The 21763-nt window shown below is 40.7% G+C and overlaps 1 protein-coding gene across 7 annotated transcripts in view; it reads left to right on the forward strand.

Moving 5' to 3' along the window:
• Positions 1–21763, forward strand: part of dnmt3ab (DNA (cytosine-5-)-methyltransferase 3 alpha b) — a 51278-nt gene that overhangs the window by 21163 nt on the left and 8352 nt on the right. For 2 of the 7 annotated variants that reach the window (XM_026934546.3, XM_053237561.1), the window contains 16 exons: positions 9957–10301; positions 10628–10786; positions 10996–11103; positions 11228–11384; positions 11835–11984; positions 12216–12260; positions 13524–13603; positions 14262–14374; positions 15745–15928; positions 18748–18832; positions 19323–19468; positions 19613–19703; positions 19893–20041; positions 21035–21120; positions 21305–21374; positions 21479–21597. In XM_026934546.3, coding sequence (XP_026790347.1) covers positions 9957–10301; positions 10628–10786; positions 10996–11103; positions 11228–11384; positions 11835–11984; positions 12216–12260; positions 13524–13603; positions 14262–14374; positions 15745–15928; positions 18748–18832; positions 19323–19468; positions 19613–19703; positions 19893–20041; positions 21035–21120; positions 21305–21374; positions 21479–21597 — 2087 coding nt within the window. The other 5 variants (XM_026934550.3, XM_053237562.1, XM_026934549.3 and 2 more) reach the window with 5 other exon arrangements.

Below are 21763 nucleotides of genomic sequence, written 5' to 3' on the forward strand. Positions count from 1 at the left end.
TTTCGGTTTCCCAGTCACATGACAAACTCATTTTTTGTCTCATTAACGTCAAGAGATAGAATCCAGGAGAGGCTGGTGAGTAAATGGCTGTTTTTTAACTGCTGTAACGTACTGCAAGTGATAACAGGAACTTACATGTTTCACGAATGTTCTGTAACATTAAATATTACTAGAAGCAGTTAAAAAGATGTGCTGTTCATTAATAAATTAACTGCTGTAGCTGATAGCAAATCGCTCTAGTGTAAGTGGAATAACACACTTTGGGTCGTGCTGTTACATGAAAATAATCCACTGCAGGGTGGTTACGGCCCTCTGCTTCGCATCACTCTGTTATCTTCGTATAACAGTACGGTCCACGAGTAGGACTAAGTTGTTCTCCTCCCTGATGACAGAGTAATAATTGGAAATCAATAAGTGAATAACACAGAGGGAAGAATGGATACTTAATCATCATTAAGCTTTCATTATGAGATAAGATTATGAGACCTGATAAGCTTGGGATCAAGTTGCTCTAGTCATTTTTCCTTACTGCTTTAGTGACTGTAGTGTATGCATTTGCCTTAACTTGTACTAATGTTCAGGAAACCTCAACTACATTAAATATGTCTAAATTGAAATACACTGTATGTCCAAAGTATGTGGACACCTGAGCATCATATGCGGGTCTTCCCCAAACTGTTGCCACAAAGCTGAAAGGCACACAATTGTCTAGAATGTCTTTGTATGCTGTAGCATTATGGTATCCCTTCACTGGAACTAAAAAAAAAAAGTGTTCAATGGAACTGTGAGGCCTAGTCTTGTTCCAGCATGACAATACCCATGTGCACAAATCAAGCTACATAAAGACATGGTTTGCCAAGGTCAGTACGTAGAAAAACACCACGAGTAGCCTGCACAGAGCCCTGAGCACAACTGGGATGACCTGGAACTCTGCACGCTAGGCTTTCTCTTAAGACATCAGAGCCTTCCCTCAGTAATGCTCTTGTGACTGAATGGACAAATCCCCACAGTCACTACAAAATCTTGTGGAAAGCCTTTGCAAAAGAGTAGAGGTTATTATAGCAGCAAAAGGGCGATGAAGTCCATATTAATGCCCATGGTTTTGGAATGGGATGTTCAAGGACAGGGGGTGTGATAGTCAGGCGTCCACAAACTTTTTTTTTTTTTGACATAAAGTGTATCTGTGATGTGATTAGTGATTCTGGTGCTAATTTGTCAGTGGTTGCTGTATTTATTGTTATTCCCGTTAGTAATTAGTGGTTGTGTGTTATGCTGACATCACAAGGAGGGGGTGGCATTGCTAGCGCAGTTACAGTAACATATAACAGGAGAAGAATTTACAATTATCTCAGACATAAGTGATAGAAGTGATAACAGGCTTCACTGTTTTCTCCTAAAGACAAAAGTGCTAGAGCTTATTTTCTCATTCACTATTTTACAGTCATGCATATTAATGAGAGATCCAATGCAGTAATAGTGGAGACAGCAGAAGTTGGACTCCAGGTTTCAGAATGCAACACAGCTATATGACGCAGTTAGCCTGAGTAAGGGGGCCTGGTTGCCAACTAGCTTTGCTAGTTTGTGATAAACGAGATGTTAACAACATTGTTTGAGGACAGATGAGGAAGTCGGTGAGATGGATAGAATAAAGGACTAAAGCGCTGCTGCACAAGTTACTTCAGGTGGAAAAGAAGCAAAGGATATGGCACCACTGTCAGCGGGTAGTCGAATGGCATTGTATGTAATGGAGGAAACCGTATATGTCAACTCATAGCTTCATTATAAAATAAATCTTTGACACCACTGAATATCACTTATCAATTAAGCAGTATCACACTTGCTGACACACAAGAGTGCTGTTAAACTAAATTTCGGCACGGTTGTGATTGGTCCGTAGGCATGAGGCCACAGGTAATCATAGCCAAGCCAATATCCAGCATAACAGCATGCTTGCGTATGTGATATTGCTTTTATACAACAGTTCTATTAATAAGAAATTAATATCAAGTAACTGATATTTCAGATACTATATGGTCAAATATTTTGTGTATTATTGCTCTTCCAATGGAAATAAGTGTAAGTGTAGTAACGGTTTTGATGAAACAAACTATTGTTAGAAATTGAATTTGCAAACACAGACAAGTGAGTGATCCAAACAGTGAAATGTCCTAGTGCCGTTATACTAAATATCAACACTCTTGGAATGGCACTTGACCAATCAAATTATTGTAACTAACTGTTGTGTAATTATAAATATTAATGAACGAGTCTTTCGGGGAGGATTTCTCCTTTAAGAGGATCATGGTGTGTGCAGTGCTCATTGAGCTGCGGGCAGTCACTTGTAGGGCATCTTTCCAATGTCTTTCCAGTCTTTTGCTGGCAAGAGACATTTCTCCTTCTAGTAATGTAGGGTACAGTGAGAGCCTCCGTGTTACATAATTTTCTGTCTCCATGGCAACCAAATGGGGCCTACTATTGGACTACTGCCCCCCCCCCCCCACCCCCCCAAAAGCCTTTTCCCTACCCCCTTTGCCCTTTGTCCAAACAGGACCGAGGAGAAGCCATAAAAATGTCAGGGCAGCTGAAAATATTGCCAAATTAGCAGGATACGCAGTTGTCTCGTGATCATCGTAACATTCCAGTGGAGCAGGCACCCACATGGATGTTTGGAATTATCCATCGGGTCAGGTCAGGGTATGTGTTCTCCCTCGCTCTCTGGGTAAGCATTTTGTAGAAGAGCCCATATTTTAATACACTGTTCAGCTTGTTTTCCAAAACCCTCTGTCGTCATGCTTTCGTGCACCTCACAGCTCAAAATAGTTCGAAACACAACTGACTGGGAGTGTTGAGGTGCTTCTTCTTCCAAGCTAAAAGTTACCAGTGTAGTGAGTTGAGCTTTGTTAGAGTAGTAGTTACGGTGTAAAAGTAGTGCCTTGAAGAGAAATGAGGATATGAGTGAAGTCAAACATGTTTTTGTTTAAATAAGTGTGCAAATTTACAGTTGATTCTTCCTTCCCACCCCTTTTCCGTCATCACTTCTCACCGTCCCTCCTCTCTACTATGGAAATGAACCCAGTGCTATGGATATAAGGGTGAAGATGAGGTTTGCAGCAAGTTTCCAGAGCTCCTTGCAAGACGGCCTCCTGGCTGCCTGCCAACACTTTGCAAGTCCTCTCTAGCCAACCAGAATTCCTGTCGACAACCACCTGACCCTGAATTCCCAGACAAAGAAATGTTCATGCTTTCTATTTTTTTCCTTGCTCTTTTTTTTGAGTGGTCTCCTCTAACCCGAGAGTGGGGGCAAGGGAAAAAAAAAGCCTGAGAGACACACGTTGGATTTAAAGTGCTGAGCGCAGGCGTGCATGGGTAGGTCGGCTGGGTTGTTTGTTGTTGATAGCGCCGGGTGCGTGTGTGTATGTGTGCCTGTGTGTGTGCGTGTGTGTGTGTGTGTGTGTGTGCGCGTGCGTGTGTGTGTGTGTGTGGAGGGGCAGCGTGCAGGTTTGAGTAGACTTTGCTGGGGGAGGAATTATGCTGACTTCAGGTATTTCCAGGAGACTTGTTATGGACCATCTGCTCTTGGTGGCTTAAAGGAAACCCGTCTCTTTCAGTTCGGAGAGGAGGGAGCTCAGGCATTCGCTGGAGTCCGCAGGAAAAAAAAGTAGATTTGTTTGACTGTATGTAATCGCAGGGGATCGCCGCATGCTCAAAGTATTTCCTGTTTCAGTGTCTCTGCTGCAGTTTCTTTCAAAGTGTCTGCTGCCATTTTGCATTAAACTGCTCAGAAGTTTAGATGTTACATGCTGGTTGATTATGCATTCTTTTTCCTGTGTCTGTTTAAAGCAACAAGCTACAAAGTAGTGATATATTTTCTGCTGAATGTCAGAGTTTTGGAGGAAAATATGTCTTTTAGTGTAGTTGTTGCTGATTTATGCAACGCCGATAAGCTTATCTCATGCTCTGAATTCCGGGAAGAAATGGTATAAGCATGTAAATATTATCCTTCACCCTGGCTTGTGTCGAAACGGAAATGTGGTGCCTGTCTTTTTAAGAATATGCAAATGGCGAGAACGAACCCAGTGAACCTGCATGGCGTATGCGCACTGCCAGAGCTGTGGGTCAAGGCTAGCAGCACAAACACGGCCAGGCTTTTAGTCCTGCCTGGCTCTTTTAAGCCTAATATTTTGCCAATTAATAAACAGTTATTACTGAAATAACAGAATTTGAAGACAAAAAAAGATTTTTGTCAGTGCTGTGAGAAAGCACGTGTAATAAGAGCATGTGTTTGAAAGAACTTCTTTAGAAGAGTTTGGTTTGGTTTCTTTTTGCATGGTTGACCTCTGTAAGGCTCCTAATTGCTGGAGCTCTTTAAAGGACTTTCCTCAATGGAGGCCAGATGCATCCTCTGTCCTGTGCTCTCCAGAGGCCAAGAAGTGAGGGTGCATTGTTCAGCTCCTCACAGAGGTCACGTCAAAATAAATGCGATTGTCACATGACGATGATGATGGCAATTCATACTCCACAGGAATGTCACATTTCAATTTCACGCTGCCAGAGGAAGCATTGAACAGTTCTCTCAATGGCATCTTCTTTGTATTGTACTAAGCTTTTACATAGACGACCTGTTTGGTGTGTGTAATCACTGGTGTTTACTCACTAATTTTGTCATTTTGAAAATGCACTGCGAAAAAAATGCCGGCTGTAATTCAAATCATAGGTTTATATTAATGCGCTCATTGTAATACGTTATCGTTTCTGTAGTAACAGCTCATTCACAGGGGCTCGTATGCTGTTGGATCTACATAATCTAAGGCTAATAATAAACAGATTAAAAATATTTATTTAACAAAGAAACCTGTATGATCGTTAATATGATGACGTTTTCTGTAAGGAGAAATTTATTTTAAAAATAAGGAATCGCCAGTGTGAGCCCTTTGTAGCGGTTCACAAGTTTTCAGCCACGGGAAAGTAGATAGAGGACTTTGTGCTTTCTGGTTTCTCAGTAACGTGACAAGCTTAGTTTCTTTTCAGCTTACTAACCTCAACACTGGTGAGGGAAGGACTGCTTATGGCTGCTGTTAATGTAAATGATATCAGGAACTAACTCGTTTTGCAGATGCTCAACAGCATTAAATGTAACTCTAAACGGTTAAAGGTACAACGTGTTCAATAATAAATTAAAATTGTTGACAATTTGGTGCAGATAAGACAAAGCTTTGCGTTGGGCTGCGTCACACCACTCAGGCGTTGATTATTATCCTATAACAGCATGCCACATCATGTTTTAGTATCATGTTTTATTCTTACTTTTGAGATTGCAATAAAACAAATGCAAGATTATTAAGCCGATTTCTAGACATTTTTACTGACTTTTTTTACACACGAGATAATGCTTATTTCTAGAAAGAAATGAAATTATCCGCAAATAGAATGAGACAATTAAATTTATTGAATTTTGTGTGTGTGGCTTGTTTTAAGTCATGATTATAGAGAAATCAGGTGCTTGAACTATCCCAGCATAATATGTGTAGTATGTAATTGATAATTAGGTTGTGTGCTTGGATATTCAAGAACAGAGCCAGATATGGCATTTTTCTAGACAAGATCACCAGTGAAAGTGATTGGTTATGTCTCGTATCTCGTTTTAGTGACGCCGACTGTGTGCAGAAATGTTTGCTCGTTTTGTTTTGTCATAACCATTTAAGACATCAACCATAAATAACCATTCACCATGATTTTCTGTAACCTCAGTTATATGATTATCTACTGTCTATAGTAGAAACCGATTGTGGCCTCCGCTGTGACCTCTGTAATGTGCCTGAAGAGAGTGGAACCTCAAAGTGTAGGTCACTTCACTTCCTTCCTTAATCTATTTGTCGTTATTAAAATCTATTGTACACTGCACTCATATTACTTTGGAGACACACCATGAAATTATAAAGATAGCGTTCATTCAGGGTGTGCGTTCGTACGTGGGTGTGTGTGTGGTATTGCCTCAGGGATGTTCTTTTCATACAGAGAGCAGGCTGGGCTCCATTATCAGAACTGATTGCCCCTGTTGCCTTCTAGGCCCTTTAATCACTGGTGTTGGCCCGTGAGCACAAAGAGACAAGACACTGCATTATGATTTGAACAAGTCTCCACCATGTGTTTGAGTGCAGTATGGAAAAAAGTTTCGCTTTTCCCTTTTTTCATCAGACAGCAGCCTGTCTGTGCTTTGTCCTGTTACTAATTTGTCCTGTAAACTAAAGCTAATTTGGATTGACCAGTGCTTTTTTTTTTGTGCTTAGATTTTTTTTTGCATTTGTTTATTTCGTTTGTGAGGTCAGTAGTGCTTACTAGCTGATCCAGCAATACAGACGATTCCTTGGTTTGCTTTCTGCCTCGCACACGACCTGTGGCACAGATGCCTTGGTCTTGCCAAAGCTGTCAGTGTGTGTGTGTGTGCGTGTGTGTGTGTATGACTGATAAAGACTGTACTGTACTGTACTTCCATAACCCTCCACCCTCCATGCCTCCCCTCCTCTTCTCCTGTGATTTGGAGAGTCAAACTCTTCCCGCAGTGAGGCCCCTGAGAAGGGGGCATTTACAACTGGGAAAACGTCCAGAAACAAACCCCGACTTCTTATAGCCACCTCAGTCTTCTTTACTTCCCAGTGCTGTGAGCAGGGGGTGTTGGGGGAGTTAGTTTTCAATTGATTTTCTAGATAAATAACCCCTTCCTTTCCCCTGCTGGAGAAAGTGGGCAAGATAAGATTCTTCTCCCTACATTGCAGAATTCCCCTATGCCTTTATTTTTAGGGCAGCAGGCAGCAAAATGGTGTTGTTTTCCCAATGTAAGACTTTCTATGCCAAGTGCACTCAGTCTGCGTTATTTCCTCCTTATAGGTGTGGTTTATTGTATCACATATAAATTCTCTACATTCTAAACAGTAATGAACAATCTAGGAGGGTCAATCAGTACATGGAGCCCTGGCAAATATTTGGCTTAGATAAAGGCTTAGACTGCAGATTCTTTTTAATACGTTCACGTGTGTCTACCTGACTTGAATCACCTGGAATTTTTAGGGACACAATACCAACATACATGTGCACGTACAGACAAAGCCACTCACAAAGACCTACAGTCTCTGTTGAGGGCCTGCCAAACATTGTAGAGCATATGGCCTAGTGCTTTGAAGCAGCCAGGGAAGCTATACAGATATTTATAAACTAAAGTGGAGGCCACATGTTTCTACTCTACATCATCACCCCCTCTCTTCTTCTTCTTCTTCTTCTTCTTCTTCTTCTTCTCTCTCTCTCTCTGACACCCATACTACTACCAATTAAAAGTTTGGACACGCTAGATTAAGTATATTTTTATTGTCTTTAGGACAATCTGATGAAGGGCAGTGGTTGAAATTGGTTTCTAAGACAAAAGTACATAGTGAAGTTAAGGCCAAGGAGTAGTTTTGACATTAAAATTAAATTGTCTTTCTAAGCAAGTAGTTTTTATGTAGAATTTACCAGAAGCAGCCAACAAGTGCTTGTCCTGCCAACTTTTAAAAAAAGCCCCCTTGGTGAAGCTCCTGCATGAAGCCAGTTAAGAAGATGCCAAGAGTGTGCAAAGCTTCATCAGGAAAACTGATTCAAATATAAAATAGGTTTGATTTTTTTTTAAACATATTTTTTGGTCACTGTTTTATTCCACATGTGTTATTCTTGTTTGTCTTGGCTCAGTGGTTAAGGCATTGGACTACTGATCAGAAGGTTATGAGCTCAAATCCCAGCTCTACCAAGCTGCCACTGCTGTGCCCTTGAGCAAGGCCTTTAACCCTCAACTGCTCAGTTGTATAAATGAGATAAAGGTAATTCTGGATAAGGATGTCTGCTAAATGCTGTAAATGTTACTGTTATTCTAAAATAGTAAAAGTAGTGAAAATTAAGGTGCAGGTGTGTCCAAACATTTGACTGGGAGTGTATAAACTCAGTGCTCCTGGATTCACTCCCCCTTGTGGATCTGTGTGATTGTACAGTCAACCCCAAAACCCCCCAAAAAACCCTTATAAATTAGTGTCTAGAAATGCTTATAGGGAAAATGCCTATTTATATTGTACTTTTTTTAAGTTCACTTGGGTGTTTTGATTAGACACTCATGAGCGTTCATCTGTGACTTCCTGTTTCTCTGGGGTGTAAGTATGATGTAATACATCATTCATCAACATTGAGAAGATTTCACAAATGAATGAGAATTTTAATGAGACAAAAGTGTGTTAACCTTCATATATCAGGCAATGGCTTTTAAAAATACAGTAGCTACACACCTTCAAAAAGCCCATATCCGCTGTTGGGCAGTAATTAAGAAGTTTAAAACAACCGGAGCTGTAATGAACCTGCCTGGAAAAGGATGCAAGAGTATTTTTTCCCCATGCACAATTAGTAGGAGTTTAGAGAAGCAAAAATTTCTCCAAGCATCACAGTTGGAGATTTACAGAAGCATTTTGGGGTCACTAAGTCTCCAAATCTACAATTATACACCACCTCCATGCTAACAAACAATATGGAAGGCGTGCCAGAAGAAAGCCTTTTCATTCTAACCACAAATGTAAGCACCTGGAGTTTACTAGACACTACTGGAACTTTTACTGGAACTGGGTTCTGTGGTCAGAAGAGACAAAAATAGAGCATCTTGGCAACAAACACTCAAGGTGGGTTTGGCAAAAAATGAACGATGATCTCCTTTGTAAAGTATGGTGAAGGATTTGTGATGAATTTGGGGCTGTTTATCTGTTTGTCCTCCAAAGAATCTGGAGGATACATGGCATCATGAAGTAGCAGGAGATTTGAAATGAAAATCTGGCTGCCTCTGCCAAGAAGCTACAACTGGGTCTTGTTTGGGTCTTCCAGCAGGACAATGATTCAAAACATACATTCAAATCCACACAAAATGATTACAGAATCAAGTTTGTTACATGGCCATCCCAGTCCTCTTACCCCTGTAGGAGCAGGAGAGGAGTGATCTCAGCTTCCTGTTCTGTATTCTCCAGTCTCTTCAAACTTTATAGGAGAAGACTCAGTGCTGTTATTTTGGCAAAGGCAGGTCATACAGTACTAAATACAGGAATACCAAAGATTCTGGTTTTGTTGGAAAATATATTTTTGATAAGGGTTGGTTCATTTTCTTGGAATGAATTTATTTCAATTCAAAGTTAGTATTCATATATTTTCAGTGTGACACTATACTGATTAACCACCAACAGTTATATAACTTTTTACTCATCTTTACCAAGGGTGCCAATAATTCTGGAGCTTAGTGTATATAGCGGGTGAAAAAAGAGGAAGAGAAACAAAAGAGCAATGCCTTTTTTTTTCCTCCTTTCAAACTTGCCTTGGCCAGTTTACATCTGTGGTGATTGAAACCTGAGATGGTGTTGGTTGCTGGCAGCAGAAAAGCATACAGCTATAAAAAAGATTCACGTGAGTGACTAAACTATAGAGAAAGAGAGAGCGAGAAACAGAGAAACACAGAGAGAGAGGTTGCAGAATGTGCGCAGCTGTTGGGGATTTTCTGTGAGCAGCTTAAGTCACGGCTTGGCTCGCGTCCTCTGTTGTTGACCTAATGAGTCCGGTTCGACAAACTCAGTGAACTCTGCACCATGCTGTTTTCCGTGCACCTCAACCACAACAGAAACGTCATGGCTTCAAAGGGGCCACAAATGGCTTTCTGTTTAGGGGATCGGGGGGGGTTGTTTCCATATTTTTTTTTTGACCTTCCTCAGTCTCAAAAGGGAGTTGCGCACTCTTAATCAAGAGGACTGGAAATATTTGCTTCGGCATCTGGGATTGCTGTAGTGTAAACAGACCTAGTGATTATAGTCATGGAGCCGCGTCATTCTCAGGAGGGGCTGTCAAAGCAAGTCTGCCTCTGCTGAATGCGTTTCACCTCTCTCTCTTCTCTGTTCCTGTCCCACGTGCTGCAGGCAGAGAAGAAGGCCAAACTGGTTTCCATAATGAACTCGATGGAGGAGCATGGAGAGGTGGAGGCCAAGCCTCAGATGGCCTATGGCACCATCAACAGCCCACTGACCACTGCACCACCACCACCACCACCAACACAACAACACCAACTAACCCAGGCTCTTCCCAAAGCTCAACCACAACCACAAATACAGCCTGCACCCCAGCAACAGCCTCCAGCCCAGCAGCAACAGCAACAGCCTACAGACCCAGCATCCCCTACAGTGGCCACCACGCCAGAGCCAGTGCCTATAGGGGACGGAGATAAGACCTCACCAAAGTCCACCGACACAGAAGCTGAGTATGAGGTAGTGGCACATCTTCAGCAAGTGTACACTTGTCACTGTCATTATAATTGATAAATAATGACAAATGATTGTGGATTAAAGCATCTGATTTTGGAACAGAATTTAATATGCTTTTGATAAAAACCTGCCAACACTTCTGATTGATTAAGTCTCCTGAGATATGGCTTTCTTCCATATTTGTTCCTGAGAGCTGCTATTGAATGATATGTATAAAATAGCGGCTTGTTACTGTTGAAAGGCTTAGCAACTAAAACAGAGCAGATAAGCCACAGTTTAATACCGAACTCCCTATGGACTGGATGTTGAGGTCTGTGTGGCATGTACAGGATGGCAGAGGCTTTGGCATTGGCGAGCTGGTGTGGGGGAAACTGCGTGGTTTCTCTTGGTGGCCTGGACGCATCGTCTCCTGGTGGATGACCGGACGAAGCCGAGCTGCCGAGGGAACCAGATGGGTCATGTGGTTTGGTGATGGCAAATTCTCTGTGGTATGTATTTCAACTCATATCAATTACATTCATTCATCTTCAGTAACCGCTCTATCCTGGTCAGGATCCAGAGCCTATCCCAGGAAAACTGGGCATGTTTTTCTAAACGTCTTATAGGAAAATATTTGAAATATTAAAAATACATTCCAATGAGTGGTGCATCACTGCCTATAGTTGAAGCTGTTTTCCAAATATTCCTTGTTTTTTAGGTCTGTGTCGAGAAGTTGTTGCCTTTGAGTTCCTTCTGCAGTGCTTTCCACCAGCCAACTTACAACAAACAGCCAATGTACAAGAAAGCCATCTATGAGGTGCTACAGGTACGGCTTTAAACTCACAAGAGTGCATTCACCTGTGGAATTGTAAATGAACCTGGGTTTAGTGTTATGCAGAAATCTAACTATAAATAACCAGCACACCTGTCTGCTTAAATTATATTTTCAGGTAGCCAGCAGTAGAGCAGGAAAAGTGTTCCTCACCTGCCCTGAGAGTGACGACACCGACACCTGTAAGTCGGTGGACATGCAGAACAAGCAGATGATTGAATGGGCCATGACAGGATTCCAGCCCACTGGCCCCAAGGGCCTGGAGCCTCCAGAAGGTACCCGCTACTGCCATGCTCTTTTGAAAGGGATTATGGGGAATATGTGGTTAAAAGACATTCCTGTACAAGTGAAGACACATGCCTGAAGTGGAGTCAAATGCTGGGAATTTGTTGTATATTTGTTTCTCATCCTTGTACATGTATGTTGTTGATCAAAACAACTTCAAACAATTTTCTTTGAAAGATGTGGTGCTGCATACCTGATGTGTGTAATGGTTTTTGGGTTTTTGTGAACTCACAAAGGGATCTTCAAAACTGATCTAGTGTTTTTATTTCTTTTTCCAGCTGATCTAGTGTTTTTTTTTTTCTTTTTACTGGAGCTAAGTGCTCTGGGTTTAAAACCATTACTCACTGACAGGCTAATTCGCATACTGGCTTTCTGTTGTTCAGAATAGGATTCTTCAGTCTGTTTTGATTGATCTGATTTGTTGACTTGGCCTTTCACAGAGGAGCGCAACCCATATAAGGAAGTGTACCCGGAAATGTGGGTGGAGCCTGAAGCCGCAGCCTATGCACCCCCACCTGCCAAAAGGCCTCGTAAAAGCACAGGCACGGAGAAGCCCAAGGTGAAAGACATTGTCGATGAGAGAACCCGAGGTGAGCCATCACTCTCACTGAGTCACACAGGGCCAAGGAGTTCAGTGGGTTCATACACACAAACACACACACACACATACACACACACACCCAACCTCTCACATGAGCACACGCCTCTAATCAGTATTATCAGCCTCAACTGCTAAGCTCTCCAAGGTAAACATTAGGCTGTAAACATCACACAGGGAATCAGATAGTCCTAATTACCAGTTCTTCTCTGCTTTTTTTCAGAGAGGCTTGTGTACGAAGTGCGGCAGAAGTGCAGGAATATTGAAGGTAATTATTTACAATTGTGTCTGCTGAGTTGTAAAGAGTTTCCAGTGAACTCTAAGGGCTGATTTATACTTCTAAATGTACGCCAGGACTTTTTGCGCAGAAGCTCGCACAGGGTGATTCATACTTGCACATAACAGGAGCATGTCCTCTAGGAGGCACTGTTGCATGAACCACACTGAAATTTACTGTATTAGACAGTGAAGAAAGGCCAAAACAGGAGTAGGAATAATAGGAGTAGTAGGAATAATAAATAGAAGGTAACATGGGCATAACTTTGTTTTGAAAAGTGCTTGGGAAAAAAAACACGCGTGATTCATTATAAACCAAGTGAATTCTGAAGTGTTTTAGCTCGTCTATATTCGGCAGTATGAACGGCTCTTGTGTTGAAGCACTTCGGTTTAACTAGTGTTTCAATCCACAGTTCTGTCAGACACTAATTGACAGATGCTTTAGGTTTTATTTGTATTGACTTGCTGTGGTTTACATCACCTACACTGTGTGTTTACTGGGAGTCTGTTAGAAGAAAGAGCAAGTTAGGTGTGTGATCCAGCAGGATTAAACTGAACATTATAATGAACTACAGCCATTACAAAGCCTCACACATTATATAATATATTTATATTAACACAATATCATGATTGTAGTATTCCGTAAACAAATCCATTATACAGTAATGTGATCATATCATCATGTGTGAAGCAAACATGAAACGGGGAAAACTCGCTCGTGTTCATTTCTACTCACTGTTCAGAGTTTTTAATCAAAGAGAAGTTTTTATTAAAGATACGAGTCTGAGAAAGTCACACGTTGAATGTTTAAACTGAGATTTTTACAGAGCATTTTACATGCATTTCTGTCACAAGATGTTTTAAGGTTTTTAACGGACCACACTTTCAGAAAGCAGTTTCTTCTGTAGAACACGGAAAGTTCTGGTTCAGGAACAATTTTATTGATTAGCATTTTATAGCTTATACTTAAGATGCATTTTGAACAGTATTCCTCTAATTTAAATAATATTAGTCAGAATTAGACCGTTTCCATTTACGTAACCGACACGCCTCTCCACCAACCAATCAGCGTTCAGTCGACGCACAGCACCAAAGAGATGCACAACGCGTAGTTAGCTCGCAGGAGCTGCATGCCATGTTTACCCATGATCCCCTTCTCTGTGTCGTGACGCAAATACGCATTAACCAGAAGTATAAATCAGCCTTACGACACTGCAACCACACAGAACCTTACTTTCTCCTTACTTTCTCACAGACATTTGCATCTCCTGTGGAACCCTGAATGTTTCCCTTGAGCACCCACTCTTCAGTGGAGGAATGTGCCAAAGCTGTAAGGTAGAAGCTAGCTTCTTGTTATCAGCCTGGTGCCTAGCCTCAACTAAACTGGACTTTGTTCTTGTCTCTGAGGTGGTATTCCTGTACCTTTCTTTTGTATCTTTAATATGTGTCTTTTCCCTGCGAATATCAAAGTCATTTTATACTTGTTGCGAGGCTCTGTAAACTCGCTAAGGCACAGAGACAGCAGAAAAAGAACACACAAACCTTCTTCAAGAGACGTGACTAGACAATAGTTTCAGTAAATACAAATAGAACAAATAAAAGCAAATAAATGTGGATATAGTGTACCTTTAAAAAAGTACAGCTGCTAAGGTAGACTTCATGTACCTTTCTAGGGAAAAGATACATACTAGAAGTACAAACAGTGTACGCTTGAGGGTACCACCCCAACGACAAGGAATAGTGCAGTTCAACGCCATTTTTTTCTGAGAGTGTAGATTATTTCTGTGAATTACAATCATTCTGATCCTATTCCAAAATGATTTGTACAAACGTAGATTTGACTATATTACATATGAGTAAATTACATCCACATTGCTATTATAGTCATGTAATAAAATAAGCAATATGCTATACGTCATATGTTATATAGCTAGACTGTTCACAGACAAACACAAGCTTTTTTTCATTAGCGTGTAATGCCGTTGTGTTACAGAACTGCTTCTTGGAGTGTGCGTACCAGTATGATGATGACGGATACCAGTCTTACTGCACAATCTGCTGTGGAGGGAGGGAGGTGCTCATGTGTGGAAACAATAACTGCTGCAGGTGCAACTGCCACAGACTGTTCAGTTTATGTTAATGCACCATCTTAATGGTCTTTTGCACAGTTAAATGAACACGGGGATGCATCGAAACCAATTTTTCAGACCAAGTATGAGTACGTGATTTTTGAGACTCGTCACTACTGATTCCGATACTGATACTGAAATGATTCCGATACTGATACTGAAATGACTAACCTACTTAGTATTAAGCCATCAGGGGCATCATGTAATTTTATTTTATTACATCTGTTTTTACATGTTGCTGCTGTGTGCTAGCAATGAACTACTTGTATTTTAGTTTTATATTTAATGTGTTATGGATTTAAAACAGTATCTTTAATAGAGAACGTGAGGACGGACATCCTGAGCGCACAGGACAGTATCGGCAAGTGTGGTCGTTAAAAATGAAAGCAGAAAAAGTTTGAATGAATTGCATCTTGATTTGCAGGCAAAGTGTAGACGCTGGTGATTGAGGGGGAAAGGAAGCGCTCAGTGCTCACAGAACTGAAGTGCTGTAACATGTGATAGTTTCTCTGCATGTTCAGGTCACTGCTTCACACTTACCCTTGTGTGAACACATTTCATGACCCCGAATTTGCTGACACTGCTCGGTGTGCTCACATATGACATCCTTGTGCTGTCTATTTAAGGTATTAAGTAAACTCTATAAGACAGTTTTGGTTTGTCTTATTTGTTTGGGTTACATGTATAGTAGGAAGATGCTGTAGTACCTTTTTTTTGTCTGCTTTTGCTTTGATTGAACATTAATGATGAAATACTTACAGATCGCGGTCATTTTGTGTCTTCTGTTTATTAGCATGGCAACACACAGTAGGGGACAATGCACACATCGTGTAGTATCAGATGTTGCTATTGGACAATTTTTTACAAGAATAGTTTTTCTCTTATTTATAAATGTGGAGCATTGAACCGAACATGCAGAGAAACTGTCACATGTGACAGCACTTCAGTTCCGCGAGCACTGAGCACTGAGACGCGCACTTCCTTTCCCCCTCAATCACCAGCGTCTACACTTTGCTCGCGAATCAAGGTGCAATTCATTCAACTTTTTTGCGTTCATTTTTTAACGACCACACCTGCTGATAGTGTCCTGTGCGCTCAGGATGTCCATCCTCATGCTTAGTACAAAGAAAGCCTATACCCAATACCAGTATTGGTTTCAATGCATCCCTAATTCTAACAATACAGATTAGTTGATATTAATGATAAGGATAAGCTTGGATATAATGATAATACTATGGTCACTACTGCTACTACTGTTGTAATAGACACAGGATATATTCTGCAATATGGCATGGCCTAGAAACCGCTGTCAGACTTCATCAACTTACCGGACTGTATTGTTTGCAGGTGTTTCTGTGTAGAGTGTGTGGATCTGCTAGTTGGGCCGGGTGCAGCACAAGCTGCTATAAAGGAGGACCCTTGGAATTGCTATATGTGTGGTCAGAAGCCTCAGTACGGGTTGCTGGAACGCCGGGCTGACTGGCCCAGTCGCCTACAACACTTCTTTGCCAACAACCACGACCAGGACTTTGTAAGTGGTACCCAATTAAATCACAAATTTTCTCATTAAAAAGGTTTTGAGGTAATTGGTAATAAGTGTGTTATGATGTAATTGAAAGAAATAGATACATCTTATAAATTAGCAACCCAGCAAAAAAAAAGTTTCCTGGGAACTGCATCATGTATCTTCTGCATATTTGGATAAATGAATACAAATGTCGTTGAAGAGAGCAAGTGAGCCCAAAGAAAGCCAAAGAGCTGTCACTTTAAGACACCAAGTGAGCATAAACAGTCCATAACAATGCCAGAAAAGCCTCTTCTGATAAGATTAGCATGTGAAGGCTTGAGTTCCACTGATGGGGTAAAGTGAAGATTTCTTTATGGGCCGTTTCATGGTCCACCTGTGCTGCAATGGTGTATGGGCAGACAGTTTAAGGACTTCTGAGATTATCTCAAATTTATGGTCAAGGATGTACTTTGACCAGTTCTTCATTACCAGATAATGGGCCCCAGTTACTGAAGTGATTTAATGTGAAAAATGTTTTTTTAACACTTTCTGGAAGTATGTACAGGTGTGGGGCAGTTGTTTCATTTTAACTGCAATTGGGAATAGGTTAAGGTAATGCAGATCAGAAGCTGGAAAAGCCATGTGACACCCTTTGAGGTGGCTGAAGGGCCAGAGGACTCTTTACTGAGTGGTTTCTTAGTAAGAGAACAGTTGTATTTTTGTCTTATTAACCCATTTTAAAATACCCATATTATTTATACATGAGTACAGTGGAAAGTAAAGACTCTACAGCAGCGGTAACAGGCCACACTACACTTAGTCCAATGTCAAGTGGGCTGGACCAAAAAAAATCAGTTCAGACTGATAACACATCAATGTATCATTTTAATGTGCTCATCTATCAGCATTTATCTGAAAGGTACATTCTGAACACCTATAAAACTGCCTGCAGTTCTTTACCAAAAATTTCCAAATAATGGTTTTACCATATATACACAGTGACATGCATAAGTACTCACCCCACTAGAATTTGTATTATACACTATATGGCCAGAAGTATGTGGACACCTGACCATGAGACCCATACGTGCTTGTTGAACCTCCCATTTCAAAGGCATGGCATTAATATGGAATTCCTCCCCCCAGCCCCACCTCCCCTTGCTGTGATAACAGCCTCCACACTTTTGTAAAGGCTTTCCACTAGATTTTGGGGCATGGCTGTGGGGATTTGTGCTTATTCATCTACAAGAGGTCAGGCACTGATGTCGGACAAGAAGACCTGGGGCGCAGTCGGCGTGCCAGTTCAATCCCAAAGGTGTTCAGTGGGGTTGAGGACACGTTGTTCAGGCTACGTTCTTCTACTCCAACTTTGGCTAACCATGTCTTCATGGACCTCGCTTTGTGCACAGGGACATTGTCAAGAGGCATGTTTGGGCCCCTTAGTTCCACTGAATGGAAATTGTAATGCTACAGCATACAAAGTCCTTCTAGACAATCATGTGCCTCCAACTTTGTGGCAAAAGGCCCACATATGGGGGTCATGGGCAAGCATCCACATACTTTTGGCCATATAGTGTTTGTCATTAATCTACACAAAACAATCCATAATATTGAAGTTTGGGGAAAAAATATAGTTGGCAAAATTATTTACAAATAAAAAACGTTGTTGTGACTGCATAAGTATTCATCCCCACTCGCGCGAAAGAAACATAGTTACGGGATCAAATTTTCAGCTTTCTTATGAAATGACGTTTATTGCTCTATTTTGCCCTCTATTGGAATAACAGAGAGTAGGTCTTTTTTTCAAATCTTTCAACTCAATTGAAAGAGGATTTTAATTTACAACATGGCTTCTGAATTAATTTGGTGGACCAGATTAGAACCTTTATCGGCCCATGAGCTGTATGTTTGACACCCCTGCTCTACAGCTTTGTTTTTCGCAGTAATATGATAAAGACGTAAACCAGAAAGATATCAAAGTTAATATGATCTTGCCCGAGTGCAAATAATTAAAACAGCACACAGAAGGCCACGACATGGAATAAAACCTCAAGTCAATGGAAATGAGTAAATGTTTGGAGTCAGGACGAAAGAGGTGTTGGCCATACGCACAGACCATTTTTTTAATGAATGGTACAGTCCGGGACGCGTCTTGTATTAGCAAATCTGCAGCAGTCACTGACAATGTGATATAAGCAGTGCAGTGAGAGGTGCAGTGAGAGACAGTGCAGGGGAGAAGTCAGAAAAGTCAAAATCTAATTATCAATTAAAGTGAAATACAGTTTAAACCTTTTGAACCGCTGCTCATGTTGGGTGGCGTAACACACTTGGAGGAAAGCTCTCCGCTGTCTGTCCCCTTCTGCATTCACAGATGCCCATGATTGGGGAGTGTCACTGTGATTGATAGGGAAGAGAGTATGCCGCTCCTCCCACCCAGAGAGCATGGCCAGTTTCACGGATGGCTGTGGCATCGTCAGGATTCAAACTTGGGATCTCTCGACGATAGGGCAAACTCTTTTCTGTTGCACCACTTGAGAGCCCGCTAATATTTATTGTTTGTCACTTATGTTGTTGCTTTTTCTGAAATTTGTATGAGCCCACCACACATGTACATCCTTAGCTTCATCACCTTTCAGTGCCTCAACAACGCCACCCTGTTATTGCCTATTTACCCCCCAACCCCCCGAAAATAAAAATCCTGGAACTGCCTCTGTACAAGTGCCATGACATTTTACGGAGTAGTCTCTCTCTCCTTCTCTCTCCCTCTCTCTCTCTGTCTCTCTCTCTGTCTCCCTCTCTGTCTCCCTCTCTCCTCCCTTTCACTCATATACTTTCTCTCTCAGGAACCTCCAAAGCTCTACCCTCCTGTTTTGGCAGAGAAGAGAAAGCCCATTCGTGTGTTATCACTCTTTGACGGAATCGCTACAGGTGAAACGAGAATCCACACCATCTCGTTTTTGTGCTCTCAGCAGGAAGTCGTGATATCTTTTCCTTATAGTGGCTTTACGGTGTAATGACTAAAGTGTTATTGACAGGACTGCATCTTAATGACACTGTTATACATAATCTATATATACATATGTACACACACACACACACACACACACACACACACACACACACACACACATATATATATATATATATATATATATATATATATATATATATATGGTAAATATATACAGATCTAAGTACATATGGACAGGTATGTTTTTCCCACTGTTTAATTCTTGTCTCTTTCTTATTTCCAGAATTATTATTGACATTTCCCAAATTGCATGACAGTGATGTACGATATACTATGCTAAAAGTACTATACTATACAAAAATGTACTTCTGTAATGCTAAGGTGTCTGGATGGTTTTGGGAAGCAGGGCCCTCACAGTTTGCTCAGTGTGTGTGTTTTTGTGTGTAGGGCTGCTGGTGCTAAAGGAGCTAGGCATTCAGGTGGAGCGCTATGTAGCCTCTGAGATATGTGAGGACTCCATCACTGTCGGTATCGTACGGCACCATGGGCGCATCATGTATGTTGGTGACGTGAGGAATGTCACCCGCAAACATGTGAGTTAACCTGCTAGAAATTCGCTTCTGAAAGAACTGAGGTGTGCATAATTTATGAAGCACCTTTATTATACATGAAGATATTTTTAACCCTTAATTGGCCTCCTCTTCTTTCTCTGTCTGGCTCTTTCCTTTTTGTCATAGATACAAGAGTGGGGACCTTTTGATCTCGTCATTGGAGGAAGCCCCTGTAATGATCTGTCTATAGTTAATCCAGCACGGAAAGGTCTCTACGGTAAAATCATACTGCATGCAAAATCAATACTTTAACCATTTTTGATTTATTTTAAGTTAATGTTAGTTTGTATTTTGTTTTGGATGATTTGCATTGCATTGTAAAGCACAAATCTGCATAGCAGTATATCTGGATACTTTTCACTTCATTTTTTTGTATCTCATTTTCTTATCGCCACACACACACCAGAGGGCACGGGGCGGCTGTTCTTTGAGTTTTACCGGCTTTTACATGAAGCTCGTCCTAAGGAAGGAGACAACAGGCCTTTCTTCTGGCTTTTCGAAAACGTAGTGGCCATGGGTGTCAGTGACAAAAGGGACATCTCTCGCTTTTTAGAGGTGTGTGTTTGCTTATACTCACGGCACAGATTTACTCACACAGAAACACAAATACAAAAAATATTCAGGTTTTGAGGACTGGATTTTTATGAAGAATTCTGTGATTTTCGAGTTGTGTGACGCGTTCCTCAGCAGTGAGCAATAAACCATTTCTTTGGTGCCACCAAGTGGTAGACTTACAGAGTTACTGTGTCTGTTTAAGCCCCCAAATAATCCAAATTGTTCTTATCATTCTGTTCCCAAGATAAAATCAAAAACACAATTTTTACCAGTGGCAGTAAGATTTTTAAAATTAAAAAAAAGTGTGCCATAAACTTTATCAGTTTATTTAAACAAAGGCACATACCTGAACACATAGATTTATGCAAATAGGCCTATATTGTGTAATACATACAAACACCTTTTTCTCTATCAGCAAAAGAATATAATTTTCTTTGACAAAACACAATATATCTATCAGAAAGAAGAGAATCCTTTCATGTTTTTCTCTTACAAGCCAAAAATTAGAATCATCTTAAGATTCAATAACTTTTGATCCTACGTGAAAAACTGTAAATGATTGAAAGTTAAGTTTGAAATTTAATTCTGCTGGTATATATTGGGCAATGTTTAAAACAGATAAGTCAGATAAAGCAGTTTGTAAAAAAAAAACAAAAAAAACCAAATTTGCTTCTAATGAGCACAACTGTAATTAGTAAATATATGTACTAATTGAATTGAATAAACATTCGATTATGCTGATAAAAACAGAAACTGAGAATTTTGTTTAAAATACGTTCTTCAATTCCTACATTCAGTGCATTTGCCTATTTATGTTTATATATTTATTTATACTGGTTTGTTATTAGATTACACAATTTCAGCATCAGTGAAATATAATACTTAAGGATCACAGTATGATTTTACAGATTTGGCTTACAATAAAAAAAATAAATAAAACAAGGAACTTGCTGTTTCTTCACAAAAGCCTGTTATCTCTGTTCCTCTTCACAGTGCAACCCAGTGATGATAGATGCGAAGGAAGTGTCTGCTGCCCATCGTGCCCGCTACTTCTGGGGAAACCTTCCTGGCATGAACAGGTTGGTTCAAGAATGGTGAGGGAAGCAACAGTGCTAATGTCAAAACCTTCCCTCAGTTCATACTACACGCTACCTCGCCATTCTCCACTAATTCTCCTTATCATGAAATAGAGTACATCTTTCCAGTTGTTCCTCTCTACCGCTCTATTTCTCTTTCCATCTGATCTGTTTTTCCTCAACATAGACCTCTGACTGCCATGACCACTGACAAACTGGACCTACAAGACTGTCTTGAACATGGCAGGACTGCAAAGGTAAAACTGCCACTTAAATATATATAACTGACATAGGCAAATACCAGGTTAACACTTTTGAACAAAATTATGACAAATAATTAATATTTGTTTTCATTTTTCAGTTTGATAAAGTGAGGACCATCACCACTCGGTCGAATTCCATAAAGCAGGGCAAAGATCAGCACTTCCCTGTTTACATGAATGACAAAGAGGACATCCTGTGGTGCACTGAGATGGAGAGGTATGACACAATTCCTCAGTCAAGAGCACGACTGTTGAAAAACACAGACAGAGAGGCAATGGATTTGAAATACAGATGCACAGATGTGTGGAATGGTCAATTAAGTTTACATCTTGCACACAGTAATATAAATGCAGCATATTCTGAAGGTAAAGGCTGACTTTGC

This window comes from Pangasianodon hypophthalmus, chromosome 10 (genome assembly GCF_027358585.1).
Source record: "Pangasianodon hypophthalmus isolate fPanHyp1 chromosome 10, fPanHyp1.pri, whole genome shotgun sequence".
In the NCBI taxonomy this organism is placed as follows: domain Eukaryota; kingdom Metazoa; phylum Chordata; class Actinopteri; order Siluriformes; family Pangasiidae; genus Pangasianodon; species Pangasianodon hypophthalmus.